Source organism: Cyrtonyx montezumae, unplaced genomic scaffold, assembly GCF_038088225.1.
Source record: "Cyrtonyx montezumae isolate F1298 unplaced genomic scaffold, pur_monq_1.0 scaffold_36, whole genome shotgun sequence".
Classification (NCBI taxonomy): domain Eukaryota; kingdom Metazoa; phylum Chordata; class Aves; order Galliformes; family Odontophoridae; genus Cyrtonyx; species Cyrtonyx montezumae.
The window spans coordinates 10,197,798-10,221,393 of record NW_027072041.1 but is presented as its reverse complement, the minus strand read 5'-3'; the positions used below and the strand labels follow the sequence as shown (position 1 = coordinate 10,221,393).

The 23,596-nt window shown below is 38.8% G+C and overlaps 1 protein-coding gene across 1 annotated transcript in view; it reads left to right on the top strand.

Moving 5' to 3' along the window:
* The window catches only part of LOC136054295 (carbohydrate sulfotransferase 14-like), a 32,062-nt gene extending 13,281 nt beyond the window's left edge, over window positions 1-18,781 (top strand). The window contains 4 exon segments of the mRNA XM_065745486.1: window positions 15,299-15,414; window positions 18,158-18,445; window positions 18,448-18,474; window positions 18,477-18,781. Coding sequence (XP_065601558.1) covers window positions 15,299-15,414; window positions 18,158-18,445; window positions 18,448-18,474; window positions 18,477-18,781 — 736 coding nt within the window.
* Window positions 18,782-23,596: the final 4,815 nt, after the last annotated feature.

The window sequence follows — 23,596 nt, the reverse complement described above, 5'->3', positions numbered from 1 at the left end:
AAGGATTAGGAAGGATGTGTTGTGCAACTGAGCAAATCACAAAAGAACTGTGCCTGACAGGAAATTCTCATCTTGGAACGTACAACAAAATTTAAAAACGTAGCGGGAACAACTAGGCTGCTACGTTAAAGATACATCATAAATGAAAAGTTGTGGTAAACTAGCTTTACCTGTGACAGTGTCAGTACTACCTACAACAAGTCTAACCTAGTTAGACATAGTGACAAGCAGAAGAAAAAAGCCACTGCACTCTGTTGAGATGGACTAATGAAACAACAGGCTCACTCACTACATTTCTGCTTAGCAGTAGAGCCATGCAAACTGCCAACAGTGAAGCACCTGAGCTTACCAATTGGCTGAAATGTGCAACTTACATTTCATCATTTTCATTAAACTTTAGTTGCTCACATTTAACAAAACACCAAGTTTCTACAACACTGCTATCTGTACTTACTACGTTAACTACATGTTACAAGCGTTACGTATCACATGGGAAAATTTCATCTATTTTTGAAAGTTCTGCAAGATATAAAACAGTAATATTGGAGCAATATTTTTTCAATACTACCACAGTAATCTAACTCCATCAGTCCCATGATTGATGGGGGTATTTTAGCATTTTATTCCATTTTGGAATACGCTTAATTTCAAGCCATTGCAATTTCCTTTAGAAGAGAAATCCCAATCCCCAACCATTTCTGTTCCCATTGTTCCTGTATCCCTGATCCCAGCACCCAGAGGTTAAACCTCTTTTCCAGCGCATGTCCTCATTCCACCTCTCCATCCTCAAAAGCCCTGCTGCACAGTGTCTCACAGACTCTATTTTTGAGCGGGCCTACGCAGACAGCATATGCACAAAGCCCACTGTTGGCAATATAGCTGTATTGTATGAGGTTCCTGTGCCTAGGGCTCTTTGTTGGAGGATCTCCCACAGCACTGAAATTCATTGTCTGGCACTGTTTACCCCAAGGAGAGGCCCAATGGACTACATTACCCAGAATCCTTGACAGTGGAGTCATCAAAGTGGCAAATGTTATGTATTTTTCTTGATTCAGAGTTACTGACCAGATATACACTATGGATTATGGTGACCATAAAGCTAGACATAGATTGCACTTAGATTAATCTCAGTAACAAGTGCAAATTCAGACCCCTTCTATTCAGATCCATCTCACCAGTTACAACTGGAAAACTTACTTTTCTGAGTCCCATCAGAAATAAGAAAAAAATAACAATGGTAAAATTCTAATTAAAAAGTCAAAGTCCTATAAATAAAATACCCAATGAGATTACCCGAAGTGGGACAGCAGGATAGTGGGAGGCAGTGTTTTAACACAGATGAGTCTCCAGACCATGTAACAAGACGCCCATAATGATTTCATCACAGGCACAGCTGGAGAGATGGCAAACATCTTCTCTGTAACTGGAGCAGGTGACAGTGAATCTTGGTCCTTCCCTAAGCTGCTGCACCACTGAGAGCTTGACATCTGCACTCTCTTCTACCAGTTCTTTATGACCAGAGCACTGCTGCTTTCAATGCTGACAGCAGGCATCCAGTTTCAGAGACAGATCGCTATACTTTAAAAAAAGCTTCCTTAAAGTTTACGATAATGGAGATGTCACTTGGCTTTTGATGTGATGCAGTACAAATGCTGTAATCATATTTACAAGATATAATTACACATGCTGTGCTTAAACCCTTTCCTCTAAACTTTCCTGTAAAACAGAATCACCTTCCATCTCCCTGTCTCAACTACCAAAGTATCCAAATTAAAAAGAAAAATTAAATTGGCTCAAACAGAGTGAATGGCCCTGAATAACTATTCAAGAGCAGGAGCTCTGAATTTGGATGTGCTGAATTATTATAACATATAAGTCTGCAAATAAGATTTTTGTTTGTTTCACTGAACCTAGACTCATGCTCCACTGAAAACTAACATGAGATCTTTAATGAATGCTCAGGCTCACACTAAAATTCTTCACTTGAATATTGCTTTCCTTTTGTTTTCAGCAGTTTGAACTCACTGATACAGAAGTCACTCCTGAGCATAAGGATGTAGGGGAGAAGCTCAGGAAGGGGCTGTTAACATCCTCAGCTGCTTCTTTGCAGAACAGTATTCTCCCCGCAGCTGCTAAACCACAGTAACCCCTAGTGACTTAAAAGTTAACATAGCCAACTGTGCGGGCAGGGAATTAGTGAACTCTGTTACTATTATGTCTCCAGAGTTGGTGGGGGATAATGTCTAACACAAGTGAGTGGCAGGTAGCATTGGTTAAATACTAAGGACTTCCACTGTATTCTTAGCCCATAGAAGCCTGTGTGTGAGAGGGGAATGTTTCACACTGAGGTGATCTGTTGTGATCACTTGTTTTGCTCAGAACACCTCTTACCAGCAAATTGTAAATCCTATGGAAGAAGATGGAAGTCATCAACTCAGACAAAAGGAAGGCATTCAATTCTTGTAATTAGGCTTGGTGGGAAAAATCAACCACTGGAAATAAATGCAACTATACTTTAGTAAAGGGAGAACACAGTAAACAGTCTAGTAAGCAATTCCAGCAGGAGCAATAGATCTCAGTATACATTTGTGCTGCATCAGATTTGTACAAGATTCTGAATTAAGACTATCAAGTAATATATATTTAAAGAAACACCTCCAGTTATAAAACAATCAAATTCTGTTTTTGAAATTCTGTTATTGAAGTGTATTGTTTTACTACTGTGTGCTTGAATCAACAGTCAAGAATATCTGAAATATACTCCAAACTTTTGAGCAAATAGGACATGAGGTTAAAGTTGATGCAAAATCATCATTCCCAGGAGTCTGGCACATGGCAAAGTTGTGCTGGAATCATTTAAGACATCAGATTATCTTGTGTAGTAGTGGGAGACACTTTGAATGGTGGAAGGACATCCAATACTCCAGATGTTAAGATAACAAATATTTTCAAGGCACTTTGAAGATGAAGTACATAAATAGAAGGTTTCATTATTAGATATTAAGAAGAGTAATAAAAATAAATATAGTTAAAACTAAAGAACATCTGAAGGCTCTTTTATGAGACAAAACATAGAGGTCTTTTCAAAGTAATGATTTATTTTTTCACATTATTCCTTTTCATTAGCAGGGTTCAGAAATTAATTTGACAATTTCTGTTTCATTTGATCCAGCATTTTTTGCTGAAAAAAGACATAGCTAGTCAGCATAAAAGAAGTTTGTAAAATCTACTAGACATAGAAGCTCACTCAATTACTAACAGCACTGATTAAATCCAGAGCCACAATAAAAATGGATAGACGATATATGCCTTTACCTTAAGCCATCTCAAATACCACACAAAGGAAAAGGGGGCAAAGCAGCACAAGAGTGTACTGTAGAAAGAGAAAATGAAATCCATTCACACAGCACCTCAGTTTTGAATAGTTGTGGAAAACATCTGGAAGCTGCAAATCCTGAAGAGCCCAGTAATTCCCTAGTCTCCTGTTTTACCTAAAGACACCATATTTGTTCTGTATGAACTAAAGACCAGAAGCAAAAGGAAGAATCACACATCCGATGAGGAGCATGAAGAAGCAAGAGATTCACTGGCTTCTTTACAAATCAATCAATTTTCTGTGTGGTGGATGAGAAATGTCCTACAAATCTCTGGTTGCCACAGTAGTATATTGCAAATTCCTTTTTTTACATGGATAGCCTTTAGGAGGGAAACCTAAACCCTCAGGCTGACAGTAAGTGGTATCTTTCATCCATATCCTTATAGGTACTTTAAATACATCATGTCTCTTGTCAACCTTATTCTTTTCCAGTGATGATTATATGTAAAAAAAATCTTCAAGAAGTGAAATCTGAGTAAGAGCAACAGAATTGCTTTTGAAGTGAGGAATATACTGAATGCTAGCCATTAGAAATTATGAGGTTCCCTTTATTGGAAGAGAAAACTGTGGTACTTGATGAACCTGAAGCGAGGCATGCTTACCTTGTGGAGAAAGGACTGTGTTAGGAAAGGAATGTAGTGTTTTGCACACAGTATGAAGTAATTTTTATGAATGCTAGTATTACTGGAGAAATAACTTCATAGAAATATCAGACAAGACACCCCCAAAAAGGATAGGTCAAGGAGCAGGGGAGTTGAAAATGAAAGAAGATAAATAACCATCAACTGGATCCGCAAATGACTGCTTATAGAATGAAAAGTGAAATCAAGGTAATGACAGGACAAGGCTACAGACTGAGAAGCTCCTGATTTTCCTTTTGATTTTTGGAGGAGAGATTATGTGTTTGAGGGCAAATAAATACTGATTCCAATTATTTAGACATAAAAGATGAAATCACTTAGAAACCTCACAAACACTTTTCCAGAGAAAGATAAGCTTACAAATATAAGAAATATTTTAGGATCCTCCAATTAGGTTTAGGACTGTAAGGACTGAAACACAGAGATATTAAGAACAGTGATATTTTGTATGCATAGTGCACACATGTAGAACTGAAAATACACAGTGAAGCTGGGGATTCTAGTCTTTAAAGAACACCAGAACCTCTAACACTCATAAAATCTTCCTTTAGTTTACTTGTGTGTGTGTGCCTTGTAGTATAGTGAGGGTTTACGGACCAAGATGCTAGTTACAAGTTTGTGTCATTCCTGTTGTTCTGTGTGTTCCTTTTGCATAATTCAGACAAAACTCTGAATAAAGGATTGCTAAGTAGCTTGCAGGTCCCTCTGTTTTACTTCTTGTTATAACACTTCATAACTCCACAGATAGCAATGACATGAAACTCTGAAATGAGGGTCTATTATAAAAGATGGGAATTAAAGCACTGACTGATTAATGTCCAAAGGGTCTATCTATTTTGAGTGCCTAAGATTTGTGGCTTTTTCTTTGTCTTTTTTTTTTTTTTCAGATTTTTTAACCTTAGCAGGCATCTTACACTTTCCATACACCACCTCCATTGACAGCATTTCATGACACTAAGTTCTACTAGATTCAATACCATCCATTTCCCTTAACAATAAAAGCTAAAAAAAGATAGTATTCTTCATTAAATAGTCCTGTCCCTTGTGCTAAGCATTCAGTGCTCTGAACAGAATCACTCAGACTGTTACCAGAAACAGTTACTCCTGCAAATGGAAAATACCAGTTTTATCCTGTCATTGTAATGGGTTCTCTCCCTTTCTCAGAGAATTTCTACAATCTCACTAAAGAAAAAATTGAGTCAGGAAAGCTGAACTCTGTATTCAACAATTTCTAACTTGGCAAGATAAGGGGATAGAATCTGGAAAATATATATCCAGTGTGCATGTTAGTATTCCAGTTTCCAGGTGATTAAAACAAAACAAAACAAAACAAAAAAGTCTACTGGAAATCAGATTTCTTGTTTCTGAAAGCATATGCAAACAAATAAGAAAGGATGATAGAATGTCTCTTCCAATGTCTTGTGTTCTTGATATAGAAAATATGAAAAATTATATAGGAACATTTGGGATCCAGTTAACAAGATTTGCTGAGTATAATGATCATCTGAAGGCTATTCAAGCATGTCACTCTGCCAATCTTGAAAGCATAAAACAGGGTAAAAGATGTTTAAAGTTCCTGTATCCAAAGTATGTTTTGTTTCACAATGAAAAGCATGAACTCTAACGGGTCTAATGGTCCATTCCAGCCTTAAACACTGAAACTACAAAGGAGATATTAGAAATTACAAGGCATTAAATTTTTCCCCTTAGTTGCATACAATTACGTTCATACATTTATATAAATATATAAATATAAATATATATATATATATATATGTATATATATATATATAAAAATAAATATATATATATATATATATATATATAAATGTACAGTAATTCTTCTTGGAACTGTTGGGTCAAAATCTTCGCAAGATTTCACTGTTCCTTAATGCGTGAGACCTGTGTTTGACAGAAACAATCATCTGAAAATACAGCCTGGCTACTCTAACTTGTTTTCAACAAGAAGCAGCTATAACCACCTGTTGTGCACTAGTCGATCCATGTGTCATCACAATATGGGGCCATACTAAATGTTGCACCACCATATCAGAATATGCCATCAAATGGCCATCCCAAGTTTCTTGTCACTCTTGGTGCCTCCTGCTTCCACTGGCAAGTAACTGATATTTTCAAGGTTGACTGGTGGATTGATATGACTGTAATTAACAATTGATGCCACAAACAACCATATTTCTCTGTCCTTCATAGAAGGCCTTTCATGTATACCTAAAAGACTCAGAAGTTGGTTGTTTGCAGGGAGAGAATACCATTTTCAACAAGCAACTCTTAGTAGGTGTCTAGTTCCTCCAGCATCTGAAGGATAAGTTCTGCTCATGTTAGATCAAAATGGAAGAACAGGAGAGGCCTTCCCCCCCTTGGTGTGCCTCTACTCTGTATGAGAAAATCATTTGTTCACTTTTCAGGCAAAGGTGATACCTTCTTTGAAAACCACATCCTCCATGGACTTACTAATTTTGATCCAACTCTAGCATACTTGAAACAGAAACTCAATTTTTACATAACAGGGATTCCCTCTTTGTTATTTGCCCTAAGTCCTCAGGCCCAGGAAACTTCCAGTGCCCATGCATACCTGCAGAGAATAATGGGTGATTCAGAGCAGACCTCAGGGTGGGGGGCAGCGAGGAGACATGGCACTGCATGGAGTTTCTGTGTCAGGAAGTCTTTATATTCTGCACTGCAGCAGAACACTGCCTCTCCCTGCCAGAGAATGCTTCACTCCTGTGTTTCACAGCACAGCTCTAAGCCCAGGTTTTTTACAACTACATGTGACCTTGTCAGTAATAATACCCAAGAGAAAAAGAAGGATTTCCCTGTTTTAAGATGCTCATAGCATCAAGACTTTTTGCACATTCGCTCCTTGGGTGTCTTTGGTAGCCTGGCTGTGAAGTTAAGGGAACAGTGGAGTAGTACCGAGTGCTGTTTTAAGTCTCATTTTGAGGTGATTACAGTTGTGTCATTGCAGCGGCTGTAGAATTGCTACAGCATCTCAGCCTGTTCTGTGTTGTCACCTGCAAGCTGATGAATCAAAAATACCCTCGTATTGTCTTCCAGAAAGACCACTATCAACATGTATATTTTTTGAATTTGCCACAGTTTCTAGAAGTTTCTTCAAGGTTCCTTTGAACCAATGAGCATTTGCACTGTGAGGCTGTTTCCCACTACAAAAGGACACCGTCCTTGAATGTGGTCTTTGTGCTTTCTCTCTCATCCCAGTTATTTGTTGCACAGAAGACATGTCACTGTTGCAGTTCCCTGGCATTTTTAGTTGTGATCTAAGCCAGTAATTTCTAGTGCGCACTTTGGGGCCAAAAGAGCCAATAGCTCCTTTTTGATTGCCTCCTTTTGCATACTATGCACTAACCAAGTCTGCAAAATAGCACTGAAACTCTGCAGATACATACAGTTCCTTTATTTTTCTTAACTGAACCAGTCAGAATTTCCTTTGTTTAATCCTTTCTGTTCAGAGGCTTTTTTTTTCTTTTTTTTTTTTTCCCAACAATGTTCACTAAATAGACTCCGAACAATGTTCTGTACAGCTTTGTATCTCTTCTGTCTTTTGTGGGGACAGGGTGGGACAGAGTGGTACAGAGCAAGCATGAGAAGCTACACAGATAACTTTGAAAGTTCTCATCAAATGTTTGTATGTTGCTATCTTCTGCTGCAGTCTTTTAATCTGATAACATCCCGAATGTACTGAAGAGTACATGAAACTTTTGACAAATAACAGATGATTGTGCAAATTCTGGTGTTTCAATGACATACTGTGCAGAACAACAGTATAGGGGAGGAATTAGAGGAAATCTTTCTATGGGAGCAGCCATGCTGGAATAATGAACTTTTCCACACAAAAATGGGATCTAATCCTACCAAAGTCAAGATGAGATTTGCTCTAGCTGGCATCTGGATTACTGAAATATTTGACTTATTTTGGTGTTATTGCTGGAAAAAGGGTTAACAGAGCCTATGATAGATGCACACACTGCCTTGGAGACTTTACTCAACATTTTGTTGCACCTGGTAACATTTGCCAAATGTGCATAAGCGGGAACTGTGTGAAACTGTTGAACTGGCATGAACTGGCAAAGAACTGTGTGTGAGAATTTGGTCAATAAGTATGCCAACTTAAATGTTAAAATAGCATTTGACATCAGAATTATCTCTAGATGAGGCTCATCTCTACACTGAACCTCTTGACATTCACCTTAAAGGGAAAAGGAGAAAATACTATAAGCATATTCTATGATCACCATTCTAGTAGGCATAGAGGGAACAAAAATTCATTTGGGTTGAGGTCTAGCAAACCAACTTCATTTCAGGCAGAAAACTGCCAACAGGACAGTAAGAGATATCATCAGTAAACAAGAAATGTTTCAACTGGGCTATAAACCAACCATCTGGAGGGCAGGCAGTGGGCTAAGATAGAATTGAGGAATTGGAGGATGTGTGCTGCTTGTGCTAGAGATAAAGGCTACAGATGACTTTGGAGCATTAATTCAGGGCTTCAAAAGTACAAAGATGCTTGCCATGCTGTAAATTTACAGAAAAGTACACCAAAACAAAATGCATGCTTAAGATTGAAGAATATCACAATGTTCCCTGAGAGCAGTTAATGCTCATAAACCATTAGCAGTTCTCATCAGAAAGCAGTTAACCTTTCTGTTCAGTGTTTTCTCAGGTTTAATGCGTATATCCTGAAAAACAAATGTAGAACTTGGGAATGAAGTAGAAAATATATCAAAAACTTAAAGGATGTAGAAAAATCAGAAAAAAAAAGACAAGGAAAATATGCTCCTTTCTGAGAATTTCAGAGCAATGGTTCATTTGTTTGTTTGTTTTTTTACACCCTAGTGTCACACTTCACACTGAGTGTGACGAGATTCATGAGAAGACTCATCATTCAGGAGATTTTGAAGTACAAATAAAAGTTATAGATAAAATGTTGTATTCTGTTTTCCACATTTCTCTCTCTCACGTACCTCTCTGGCACATTTTCAGCAGAGCTTCTCACTTCAGTGGTTGAGAGGTGTTTATTGCCAGTATATTCTACTCTTATTTCTTCAAGCAGAAGAAATTGCCCAGGCAGAAGGAAAATCGTAGAAATGAGAAAGAAAAGAAAGGTTTTTCCAAAGAGCTAGAAAGTCTCGCTGCTTAAAAGCCTTGCAAAATAGAAAAGCATTACCTGGCAAGACAGATTGAAGAGTAGGCTATAATGCTTTAAACCCCCAGGCTACTATTTCAGCTTTTGTATAAGTTATCCCTCTAGAGGCCAGCAAAGTATCAAAAAACAGTTACCATGCATAAGACTATAATACTACAGTACAACCAATTCTTACCCAAATTATTAACATTTAAAACTCCTTCCATCTGTCCAAAGGCTGCCTTTTGTACTCAGACTGAACTGTCCCACAATTACAGTAAGAACATAAAGAGCTTGCTATAGTATTACATTTATTGTAATCTGAATTCTGTGTGTAGGATCACAGGTGTTAGTACAAAGTACTAAAACATGTACCTCCCTCATTTGTGACAGTAATATTTGCTCCTTGAAGAAGCATTTGTGAGATTAGCACATAGTGAGGGGAAACTGTACTGTGGATAGAGCCAGGAACAGGATGCTGCTTTACTCTGGCATGATTTGCTTGTCTCCGAATTTTCATGTCTTGGTTTTACCATCTATAAAATAGATACAGTTTACAACTGATCTGGGAGAAACACGTCCTGTTCCACAGAAGTTGTGCAAAGATTAATTGCTGTAATCAATACTCGGAACAGCCTCAATATAAAGTGAAATGGGAATGCAAATCAATGTAAGACCTGGCAAAAGAAAAAGGTATACTCGTGCCTTAGTTTTAGGGAAGAACATGCACGCTGATCTAATGTTTTCATTTGGAGCAGGTCTTACTTCAAGGCTTGTTTCTGCAGCCCTCACACAGCCGCACTCCCAGAGAAGTTTGCTTGAGGAAGGCCTTGAGATCCAGCTTTGTGTGTTTTGTCTCGATGCCAGGAAATATTATCCTTTTAATTAGTAGGTCCATTTCTTTGATAAGTGTTCAAGTGGCTTCATTGCAATTTCATCTCTTCAGTTGTCATCCAGCACCTGGGAGGTAAGGAAAATGAAGCAAGCATCGAATTTTTCCATCATTTCTAAAAAGTGATATTTCGGAGACCACTGTACTTGTGTGGGTGGGCAGATGGATGGATGGATAGACAGACAGAAAAGGGAGTTTCCTTTATGGGATTCCAATAATTGGTATGTGGTTTACATTCCATTCATCTGAAGGCCTCTGATTTTAATCAGAAACAGGTTTGGGCTACTAAACTACCTCTAGTGTTCAAAACATGCCCTGTTTTCAGCCAGTGACTTTTCTCAAGTGCATCTTTTCTTTGACACCCACAGTCCCCAGAGAGTAATGTGGTCATTTACCACCAAGAATTGTATGTCAGGTCTGATAATAGGAGCTGGTTCAGAGCCTTCTTCCTGGCAGAGGTTTTCTGATTGCTAGCTTCACAAGTAGGAGCACTTCATAGTGCATTATTTGAAACCGGCATTGATTTCATGAAAATGTTTTTTCTCCTTTTTTTATCTTAGGCTCATCCAACTCTGGGAAAGCCTTGTCTGGACAGTGTCATGGAGGTCTGGCAGCACAGCTTTGTCTTAATAGCCTGACACTAATGCAGACAACTGTCAAGAAAAGTCCCATATTCAGCAGCCAAACGTGCTGTGCATTAAGCACAAACGCATGAGGGGCAAACACCTTGTCCAGAACTAGTCAGACTAAATAAACAACAACACAAGATGAATTTCAGCTTAAGAGCTGGTGAAAATGTGGAGCGCTTCCACATCAACTGCTGTTGTCTGAGGCCAGGGTAAACACCAATGAAATTCATACCACACTGCAGCTCTATACTATTCAGAACACAATTTGTACCATTTGTGACTGGCCTGCAGGAAACCTTAAGCATTTCTTTGGATCCTACCTTTCCCCCTCAGCTAGCTTATTAATTTTTACATATCTGTTTAGCCTTAAATTAAAAATTAAGTTTTAATTAGATATTTGCTGAGCTTGTGTTGACTAGCCTGCGTAGGTCATAACTGCACAGATTTTGGAGATTTCTGTACCAAGTGCTTCAAGTCTCCTCTTCTGTGCTCACTGTTTGGCCAGCCAACTAACACAGTGGAAGAAATGCTGCACTATGACAAACAGTCTAACAAAGGAAGAGGGGCTTTGCAGATCAGGGCTCTGGCAACTCTGGTCCAGTACATATATTCACCTTGTGCCTCAATTTTCTCTTTGAGGTGAAGATAACTGGAGACAGATGCAGATTAGACATCAAAAGGAAGGCGAAGCCTACCCTCTGCCTCCACAGAGCAGTGCTGTGCTATGGACACAGATAAGTAATGAGCAGTGTTGCCTGCTCTTCCTTCTTTGCCACATCCTGTGAAGCCAAGGGACATGGCTTTGGAAGTTCAGCATTTTTCAGCCTGCACTGGGAAAGTAAGAATTGTTGATGTACTGAAGGAAATGAAAACATCAAGCACCTTTTCCTGGTCCCTTGTTCTTCACCAGCCTCTTGACATTCATTTCTTTATTGTTTATTCAGAAAATGAGACCTCTGGGACAGCCTTGTTCACTGGATCTCCGATATAGGCTACTAGAAGCCACTTAGCAAACTCTAACAAGGCAAGACACTGGCACTGGCAGATGAGAAGTATTCAGTATTGCTCTTTGGATTGAAAAAGACTCAGCAAAATCCTCCACCTTCAAACCAAGTACTTCCCCTCTAACGCCACAGTGCAACAGAATCTCTCTCTGGCAAAGGCTGATAGCCCTGTACTCTACTTTAAGAGATGAGACTCAGGACAAGAAGATAAAGAATAACATAGAATGGCTTAGGTTGGAGAGAACCTTAAAGCTTCCACCTCTCCTGCCAGAGACACCATCCACTAGACCCCCCACAAAACTCCATCCAACCTGTAAACAACAGTATATACGCAGCTCCACACCTGTCACTCACTGGATTGAAAGATATTACAGTGCTTCACCCTGCACCTTTCACAGACCCTACTCTCAGGCTTCAAGATCACAGTCTGAGGATTCACTTTGAAAGATTTTTACGACTTTGTTCAGACAGATATTGAAATTAATTCTATAAACATATGAGTTGGGCAGTGGTGGCTTAGCAGCACTGCTGATTTAAAGTAAGTCTATCAAGACCAGTGATAGTCTACAGGACTGAAAACAAAATTGCAGCCTTAAACTGGCTAAATCACTTCCAATTAGAACAGTAACATTGTGTCAGGATCCCTGTTGTCCCATCATTTAGATGTCATTCACCCATAGCTGCTGGTTTGGTTCATTAGCATTATAACTGCATTTTTTCTTTCTACCATGAGAGAAACCATCATTTATTTTGAATGCTGAGATTTAGTACTGAAATAGTCTTTGGTACAACTGTTATTTTTTGCTGAACACCTGTGGTTTTCCAGGAGTAGCACCATTTACTTACAATGGACACCAAAACAGCCTGACACAAAAGGAATCATTGGATTCATCTTTTTAGGGGTTACTATAGTGGATTTGCCAAACATCTGATTTGGGGAAGGTTAAATCCTGAAAAAAACTACCACCAGCACACTACAGGGGACTCTGAGCAGTGCAGCCAGTTCATTTAGCCATGCTCCAGTGCACTCCTTGGGCTGATCAGACGGCTTCTTTACACATCATGAACTATAATCCAGCCTTCAGTGTTAATTAAGGTGTGACCACATAAACTTCTGCATTTTTTCCCCTTCTCTTCCCTTGGTTGGCCACAACTGTTCAAGTGCTGCTGAAAGTTATTATGTTTAAGTATTAAAAAATGCTTAGCTAAATAAGTCAGCTTATTTGCTTTTGCTGATAGTAGCAGTCCACCCACAGTGCCCTTTCAAATCTCTTCAGTGTTTTGGAAAGTGGATAAGGGATTTATTCAATGACGTGCAAGTTATGCCTGAGCCAGGAATGAAGCGTGCATTTCATGAAATGAGAAATAACCTCAGACCACACACACAGTGTAATTTCTGAACTTCAACTCATGCTCTCTTCCCCTCATCCCTGAACACACATACGCACACTCCTGCTAAAAAACAAGATGATGACTGACATCCCCAAATCCTCTAAGCATTCTTCTACATCTAACAGCAGAGGGAGATTTTCAGAGCTTAGGCGGCTCATTATTAGCAACAAGCTGATGAAAAAATGGATTACTACAGTATGTGCATACCATGCCAAAAAGAAGTAGTGAAAAGCCTATGCCATCTAAACACAGCTTTCAGGAGAAGAAATGGCATCTTAAAGCTATTTTTACTGCATAGGGAGATGACAAGAAGCCCTCCCCACGATTTTGTTGAATAATAATGTTGGTTCTGACATGACTTGTTTAGTTAAGCTAAAACCAGTGAGCATTTCAAATATTACTTTCCATTATAATCCAATGAAGTAAAACAGACAGATAAAAATTGTTGCATACAAAAATCTCTCACATCCTTTCCTCTCTCAAGCACAGGAAGGTGCTCACATGCCTGGTGAGAACAGAGTAGGCAAAGGGCAAACTTTTCCACAGCTGTTACTCTCTTGCTATTACATCATCCCTTGAGTTTAATTTTGGGTCCTGAAGCAAGTGCACATAACCACAAACACACTGGCCAAACCCTGCTTGGTTCTCCTGGAATATACTGGCCTAAAGGAAACCTCTTCACTGTGGCCAGGTAGGGAGTTCTGGTGCTTTATAACTACATTGTCCCCCGAACAGCAGAGCTTAAAGGGAGACAAGGAGAAGTGCTGACTAATTAAATTCTGCCTCTCATCACTGTGTACTTGATCAGCAACACCAGGATCCAATAGCTCCTCTGGTATCTGCTCTATTATCATCATACCATGCTATCTGTATGTTGCTTATGTTTAAGTGTGTGCATATAATGTATTTCTTGTATGTTATTGTTCCTTTCTCTAACAGTTCAACTTAACACTTTCCATTATAGGGCCCTGCTTTTAGTCGTTTATAACTTTGCCAAACTCTAAGTGCTCAAGCTGAATTTTTTCTTGCTGGTTGTCCGTGTCAGGCTGAATTTTTTTTTCTGTCGAGTTTCAACTTAAATATTACAGCTGTTCTGAATATGGGGTTTAAGTATAGCAATCTCCTTCTTTGTTATGTTTTCTTTTGTTTGTTTTTTAATCATAAAGCTATTGAGAAGTTATTTTCTCTGCATACTTTGGGAGAAACAGTGAGAGAGGAAAGAGGGGTTTCTCTGCTGTAAGAGGTTGGACTGTCAGAGCCATGCCTGATATCAGCCTTCTGAAAATCTGCCAAATTTTGGCCAAGATACAAAGCTCTAAAACCTGAGCCTTGCTTATGCTCCAAATAAGTTTTTTAGAGAGTAGCACCATTATGCTTCATATAGTTCACTTAAATTTGACTCCCACACTTCCTCCATGTCCATCAACAGACATCCCTCCTACAGATCAGCTGAGAATCCTTTCAATCAGGAAAAGATATGTCTGGCAGTTAGAGATGTTTTATGCAGTTTCTAGTTCTGGCCCCCAGGAGCTGCTGTGGCACCAGCACTGAGCAGATAAATTCTGCCAGTTGTACCATCAATTGGTGGTACCCATGCTGTGTATTTCAGAAAACTAGTTAACTTGGAAACAAGCTGATGAGATTGGGGTAAAAAGAAAGAAAGAAAAGCAGGGGAGACTCTACAGGCCCAGTGCAACAGGACAGCAGAACAGACAAGGCACAATGATACATTGCATTTTAAATACACAATACAATCTCCCTAGATCATAGAATGGAAATAATAATCCACAAATGCCAGCACTCCTTTCTATTCAGCTAGTATCCATGACATCTACTAGCAATTAAATCCTTTTTTCCTGTGAGTGGTTGGTGCATAGAAGAGACTGCAACCCATTAGCCATTCCAATAGGACAAATGACAGAAATTGTGATTCTAAATGTTAATGATGATTCATGAGGGAATCACTCACATCTGAGTAATTGAATTGTTTTTCTGCTGTTTTTCTTTTTTCCTTAAAATTTTCAAAAAGATCACATTGTCAAAAACACTCAAAAACGTTTGTGCAAAACGCTTCATTTGCATTACAGTACAACCTTAACTATATTCTCATCAATGCTACTTCTTTTTCCCCCTAGGATATCACCTTTTTTATTAGCACAGAACAAGTTTCTGTAAAAAAATTTTTTTTTTCTATCCCTTTCAGATCTGCAGCTCTTCTGTACAAACAGTGCCAGAACAAAGGCAAGGATGAAGAAATTCCAGTTTGCACCTCCAGATCAGCTGCAGGCTCCATGGCTATGAATAGGCCACAGCTGCACAGTATCTTCCATCCCAGCTCATCTAAGCCAAGCTACTGGGTAACTAACTTCTTCTAGTCCTCAGTTCATTCCTGGTTCTCTACATGACCTACAATAAAGATAAAGCCAGATGCATGCATCACAGATTTCATGACTGTTACTCTGTGATCCTAACAACACTAAAAAATATTTGAGGCTAAAAATTTTGCTGCACTGTGAAGAGCATATTCATTGCAGCTTCCCAAAAATTCTCAACACTCACTTTTTGCCTCTGAAGGACTGATACAACTAAACACAGTCCAGTGACATGCTTTACCTTTAGTAATTCAAATTAAGACAATCTTATGTGTTTAAAACTCAGATATTCTGAGTTGGAACAACATTCTCATAACATATTCTAAGAAAATAAAGGTATTTCTCTGTAGTGGAGCATGGAATTAACAGAGATTTTAAAGCTCAGCCAGAATTTGGCAGGTTTTTAGAAGGTTGGTACCAGACATGGCGCAGTCAGTTTTATCCTTTGGAGCAGGGAAATCCCTCTTCCCACCCTTTATATCTTTCTCCAAGCATGCAGTCAACATACTCCTCTACATTCCCTCAAGGGACTGTTAAACCTCAAGCAGTGTATTGTAATTCAGTAATATGTATGTTCAGCTACAAAACCATGGAGGGTGGGTAGAGAGGCAAGAGGATCCTAAGCTGTTCAGTGCCAATACAACTTCTGCATGTAGAAAGGGAAGGAAAATCCATTTTCACACCTGAACCTACTGTGGGCATGATAAGACCAACACAGAAAAAGAGAAGTTCTGCATAAGCAGCTTTCTCAGCGACACATAAATTATATTCCCAATTAGACCACAGCATGAATTTGTTTTCTTTGTCATTGAAATATAAATCAGGATAATTAGGAACTGTGTTGGAACTTCCATCAGAGCCTTAATCACAGAGAGGCCAGTGCTGTCTACAGTTGTGAGCATTTACCTCAAACAATGTAAACATACATCTGGTGTTTGTTTTGAAAGTAATTGGCATAGAATGATTTTCAGTGATACAGGAGATCATGTTTACATGAATGTCCATTTGATGGAAACAACTTAGTATCAAATCATAGGGGAAGAAAATCCCTTTAGCATAAACAGTTCTGGTGAAGTAAAACACAGATTCATTCTGAAATGAGCTGGTATTTGTTTAGCATCTGAACTATCCACATTGCTTCACCACTGTCTTCAAGGAGAGCAGTGGTAGGGATTTTTAGCGTTAATATCAAACATATTACCAGTGTTTAGCCATTGATTCATGTTACTGTGAATTGGGGAAAATTCTAATGTAATTATGCTGTGTGTGTGTGTTTTCAGAAAACAGTGCTTAAGAGCAACAGACCTGTGTATGCTCCAATTTGTGCAAAACATTGGGTGTGCAATTTTGAAGACCCACAGACACATGGTCACACTGACCACTTGATTTCATCTTTTAAGCTAAAGAATACACATGGAACTCTCAAGTATCATGCATACGGAGAATACTTACATAAGCTACTTCTGTCATTTTGGAATTGAGTCTTCACATGATCTTTGGAAAAAAGCCAACTTAGCCTTTTGAATGCCAACTGAACAAATGCTAGGATGACAACTGAAAACCTTTGAAGCCTACCAATTATTTTGTTTAGATTTACTTCCCTCCTCTTTTAGAATTGACTTCTGTGCAAAATCACACACAAGACACAGATAGCATAACAAGGATACTCCATGCATGATCTGTAGGAATAAGGTTGTATGTCCAGAATTACCTGAAACTCTGGCTACTTCTCTCATGTGCTCAAACTATGTAGTTGTCCTAGTTAGATCCCAGAAATTAAAGTGTGTGATTTATCTTAAGTTCTCTTTATCAGTGAGTTATCTTAATCAGCCAGGTAGTCTGGTATAAAGGCTACTTACACTATCATAAATCTTTCTCTACAGAATATATTGAATCAAGGAGTACTGAATCATGGAACAGCAAATGCAAGGAGAACAAGTTTTCATAAGAATATTACCTCATTTGTTGCATAAGGTGGAAGGTATGCAGTGAATAAAATATGCACAGCACTCCTGGAGCAGAAAAAGACTTAAAAGCAAAGGCAGTAAAATGCTTCCTTGGAAGCACAGAATCCTCTTCTCCCACAGATTCTAAAGCATGTAATAGTATTTTTTTCATACGTGGTAAATGTATTGTCATCTTTGCAGTACCTAGTGATAATTTTTAAACTATGATTATGTTGTTAACGATTTCCTTTCCCTCCTACAAATGCTGCTCTCTGCTGCTGAAGCTGCAGTGCTGGTAGCATTGTCTTTCAGTGCATGAAAACATGACCCAATAAAGCTGAGAAAATACATCATTTCAAATTATCTTATTGTGTTCATGAAACGTTTGAATGCACACCGATTTTCTTAAACATTCTCATTATCCAAAGTTACACATTCATCCTCCCCAAGATCTGTGTATCACATGGCTGCTCCCAAATCCAGTTACAAGCATAGCTACAAGTTCTAAAACATGCTTAAGATCCCAGCTATGCTTACAAATCAGTATTTTTATTTATTATATTTATTGTATTACACACAGTATTTTTAAGTGGGTCTAGTGACTTTCGTGAACAGGTTGCTGAAAGGACTGCATTTACTGCTGCAGGCAGCATTAGATTTCTTGCTGTTTCACCAGCATCCCATTTTTTTCCCCAAAGAATTTCCATTGAAGTCACTGGGATCCATTGATAACTTCTGTGGCAGATCAGAGATCCAAAGCCAGAACCATAGGAACCCTACTGACTACAAGAGCAAGGAAACTGCCAAAAAGACCATTCAAAATCCTAAACAACTCCAAGGTCATCTTCGTGAGAAACGTGGTCAAGAGGCTGCTGACAGCCTTCAGGAACAAGTTTGGGGAGATCAAGGAGTACCAGCAGAAGTATGAAGTGGAGATAGTCAGACATTATTGGAAGAACAGCGGGAAGTCAGTGGGTGACAATGTGACCTTCTCTGAGTTTCTCTGCTACTAACTGGACAAGGAAATGAAGAAGATGAGAACTGGATGCCCACCTACAACTGCGCCAGCCCTGCACTGTGCTGTGCAACTTCATAAGCTTCTACAAGCAGCTGAACGAGGATGCCACCTGTGTCCTGGAGGAAGTTCAGGTGCTGTCCTTTGTCTGCTTCCCAGAAAGTCAGTTTTGGTACAAGCCTGTGACAGTGGAAATACTCCATTACTACCTGTGCGACACCCGGTGCAGGATGAGAAATGAGCTGATCCAAAAGTATATTCTGTATTCCATTCTCTTTGCCTACCCCCTTCCAAACATCACCAGTGAGTTCTCCAGGCAATTCAGAATCTTGTGTAAATTCTGCATGGTTTAGCTAAGATAGCAGTGAAGCATTGCCACAAGGCAGGGGAAGTTTGGGTTGGATAATAGGAAAAATTTATTCTCCAGAAGAATGGACAGGTGCTGGCACAGGCTGCTCAGGGAGGTGGTGGAGTCACCATCCTTGGAGGCTTCCAAGAAATCACTAGATGTTGCCCTAAGGGACATGGTTTAGTGTGGAAATTTTGGTGGTAGGTGGACAGTTGGACAGGGTGAACCAGGAGATCTTTTCCAACCTTGGTGAATTATGTGGTTCAAAAACTAGGCACCTACTTCAGCTGAAAGCAAGGATGAAAAAGAACTCTTCTCCTTGTGGCATATTTATGCAGAGATCAGGTGATTACAAAACCATCTCCTTATGTGAGGGGCTGTTAAAATTTCTCATGCCCCTCTTCAGTCATGTAGGAACCTATGAGTGGAAGATGTGCAAACCTCACTCAACCATAATCTAAAGCTATCTTTATTTTTTTAATAGCTTCATATTCATCCTTTTAGAATTAATTCATCTTCTGAAAAACATATCTTATTCATGACAAAAACATTTTATATACACATCCTGAGAGCACTAAATTGCAGTATTTATGCATTATGTTATACTCCACAGTAAAATAAGTTAAATTTGCACAGGAAAATGCAGAGTGACACAAATCAGACTTCACAACATCATCATGTAGCTCAGTTTAATTACAGATTAAAAAAAAAACAACAAAAACCAAATAAACAAAAAAATGCCCACAATTTCCACAAATAAACTAGCTGTACTCTGCATACATGTGAATAAAGCATACACTTCAATGGAAGTTTTGGCATAATCATTTCATCACCTTATAGATGAATAACTATGTCCTCATTATTTAAAACAAATAAACAAACAGCAATAAATGAACAAACAACAACAATGAAAAAAACTGATTCCTTTCTTACAGGAAGTACAGAAATCAGCCCTATATTTCATTCTTGGACCTGCATATTTCTACTGCATGAAATGTTATCTTAAAGAAATGAGAAGGGAAAAAGGGAAGAAATCTTGACTTAATATGATTATTGTCCTCCCCATTATCGATTTAAACTGAAAATCCAGTGGTGCTTAGGTGAAAACTTTCCAGCACCCTGATATTAAGCAAAATAAACATGATTATTTAGCCTCTTTTCCCCCTCATATCTTTTTAGAAGCTTCCAGCTCTTCCTTCTGACCTATGGCCAGTTATATCTATGCAGTTTTTAATGGATACATGTCACTCCCATACTTAGCAATCTAGTAGTCCTCGTTAAGCCATCTATTACACACTCTTAGAGATTTACTCTTAGAGAGCTGTCCTGTTGTCTAATTTATCTTTTAAGTAAGTTGAAGTAGTTTAAGCCACTCATCTCTTGTCCATTTATGACAGATATGACAGAATGATGACTCTTAGCAGCAGTTTTTCTATGCATTTAAAGGCCATATTCTTTACCTCCCATCTTTAGGATAAGCAGCAGCAATTTGCCTCTTAAGCTTAAGAATGCTGATCTGTAAAGAAAATCAGTATTATTACCAACAAAAAAGGCCTTAATTTATGCCCTACTGAGTAACATCTACAAGAAGGTCCAGGTCTATCTTCCTTCAATTGTACACAATTTAAATGCACAAATGACTAACAGTTTTATGGCCTATTTATTTTCTTAGTCAAGATTTTTTTAAAACAGCTGCTGGAGTTGAATATCTTGAATTTCATTTTGTACCTAAACTGTCATTGGGTATAATAAAATTGTAACATAACAGATTTAAGATGAGAGAAATGATTGGGGAATACATTTATCTTATTCACATTAGTTGTTTCCAAGGGCCAAGCTTCTTGTGATTTACCATGTATGTTGAATATTGACTTCCTTGTTCCAGACAGATAAGTCAGATTTCCCAGTAAGTTTTTAGATCACTTCCACTTACAATAAGCACATAACATTTAATTCAGGCACCAGCAAAGCCTACAACATCTTCCCATGACCTAAAGTAGAAGCTGCTCCAGATGAAATTTAAGCTTATTTTCCAGTGGGCAATCATCCAGACCACAAAAACCACCACCATTCACAGACTGCTGCTGTGCAGCTTGAGTGTCCAAGGTCTTAAAATTTCATAACATTTACCGCTTACATAAAACAATTTATACAGTATACTCAATGCAAAACTCTAATATTAATATAGCATTAAATTTAAGATGTCAAAGATTACAGGAATCAAAGATTAGGGTTAAGGTTTCCAGAGCAACATGAACTTCTGGCCTCTTTTGGCTGTATATTATGATAGGGTACTTCCTTCAGGTGATACCAGAGTATCAAAAAAATGTGATAGACTATTTAGCAAATGACACATGATGTTACTTACCTTATAACCACTTCTAACACTTGTGAAAACATTTTCGTTTGGAGATTCTATTACAGACAGTATCCTAGGAGTAAGATGACAACTTTTGAGCACGTAAAACTATTCTTTCTCTGTATATACTGTATTGCACAGTTTCAAAAATTGACACCACTGCCTCCTACTTTCTGAAATATGGGTAGTAAACTATGTTTTGGAACTAAAATAAGATCCAATAGCTGTTTTTCCTTAAAGTACACCTTCAGAAGAATGCACCGACAGAGATGCAACATTTATGCTCTGCACTCAAAATATTCTTAGGTCAGGTTCTTTACCACCTCAGTAGAACAAACAAGTATGTTCCATGATGGAATGAGTTGAGTATGTTACATCCTGTCTACCCCCATCCTGTATCATGACTGGATAAAAAAACTTCATGATGCATCATTCTATTTGATGATGTGTGTGTTTGATACATGCATCACAGATTCGTCTTGTAGGTGAACCTTCAATCCTAGTTCTACATACCCTTAATTTGAAGTGCCTGGGTCTACAACCTTACATAGCACTAGTGTACTCTTGGGTAAAATGAATGTTAAAAAAACTCAATGTAAAAGTGATTTTGCCTGAAAATTCCGAGTGAAAAGTAATGATGTTTTGAGAAGTGTTAATTTTAAATATACAACATGGTCATATACAAGGCCCATTTTGACTCCTGGATATAAGGGTGCAGTTAAATGCAGAAGACACATGTAAACACTTTATTTTCTCTGTCTGAAGCTGAGCAACTAGAGCAGAACAGGAATTCAGCGGATGTCATGCCAAGATGAAAAGAGCACATAATACCTTGCATTTAAAGCCTACATGGAAATCTGCTTACATGACAGAAGTTAAAATGCCAGTACAGTGCAAAGCGCTGTTAGTGCTTTCCTCACGTACACACAACCAAATAAGCCTCTTATGCAGACCTTGCAGTAGAACCAACAGGCATGTTGTATGCAACAAAGCTCAAACATGTACCACTAGATAATGTGTACTCATGGAAAGAGAACACCATCCAGGCAGCCACAACTGCCTCATTTTACCTACTTGAAAATAGGCAGAGGGTAACCAAGCTAAACGAAGGATATTCTCATGCTTTCAGAGGTGAAGATATTCATGGTGTGCATGTTTTCTGTATTCGTGTAATTTATTCTTTGGATTGCTTATCATATGTGTAGATGACATAATGGACTGCCATGATATGAAGGTCCGACTTGAAATTGGGTGACTGAACCTGTACAATCAAGTGTGACAGATTTTGGGGAACTCTCTAGGTGGCAGCTTTGGACAGTTCTTGAAATTGCCCTAGCAATCTCCTGTTGTCCAGTCTAGTACATTTAAAGTGCACAGATTAAGTAGCAATCTCTGAGGAGTCTCCCCAAGTTTCTGCTTCAGAAACAACTATGTATCATACTGATGTTGCACAGTGTCTTGCTGAGATCATTGAGAGTGAGATGGGAGTTTCTTTGACCTACCGAGAGTAGGACTGAGACACAACTGGGGTCAAATGTTGGCCAACCAGTTCATCATCAATTAAAGTTACGGGGAAGGGAAAGGCTGGTGTTTATCACGAATTAGGACAATAGGGAAGGGAAGGCGAATAGGAAAGACAGGAAAAGAGCAAGAATTATGCAAAGCGCAGAAAATCACCACTAAGGATCCAGCACTGTCCTGTTGTGCACTGTTCTGTCGGCCCAAGGCCAATGCAGAAATAAAGGCACAGGGGGAGGCAGCAGCAGAATGGCTGGCCTTAGGCAGCAAGCAGGTAAACAGTAGGCAGCCAACAGTGGGCCCAGGAGAAACAGGTAGGCCCCAGGTAGCAGGCCCAGGAGAATCAGGCAGCAGGCAAGTATCATGTCACGAGGCATTGCATAGTGGGCACACACCTCCTTGGTTGCAGGTGCCTTTTTTTATCCTCTTCTGCCATCACAGTATTCCTGGGCACTTAGGATAGAGTCACAGGCAGCATCTGTGGGCATGCAGGCCCTCAGGATGGTGAGATGTGCCCATAAAGGGCTGCACTTTGGCTATTTAGCAGTTGCTGAGGACTGCTTATCTCTAGTGTCCCCTGGCCTGCAAGTCTTCAGACAGAAGATTTCTTGGATTTGCCCAAGACTTGCCTGGACTTCTCCTTTTATTGAAGTCCTCCAATGGTAAGCTTTCAGACAAAGGTGAAGAAATAGTCTTACACCCAGCAAGAATTATAACTACATAACTGTATTAATTATATTACACATAACATGACTGTCAAAACTTCTGACCACTGGCAGAAGCTGAATGTACACTTTTAGAGTAGTATTCAGTGCCAACAGCAAAACGAATTCAACAGATTAACTTCCCCAAAAAGTTAATTCATTGCATTTTTAAGAGCACAAGCCTGAGTTAAAAAAAATAAAAAATAATCAGTCTGTCATGTAGTCTGTTTTTAACTGC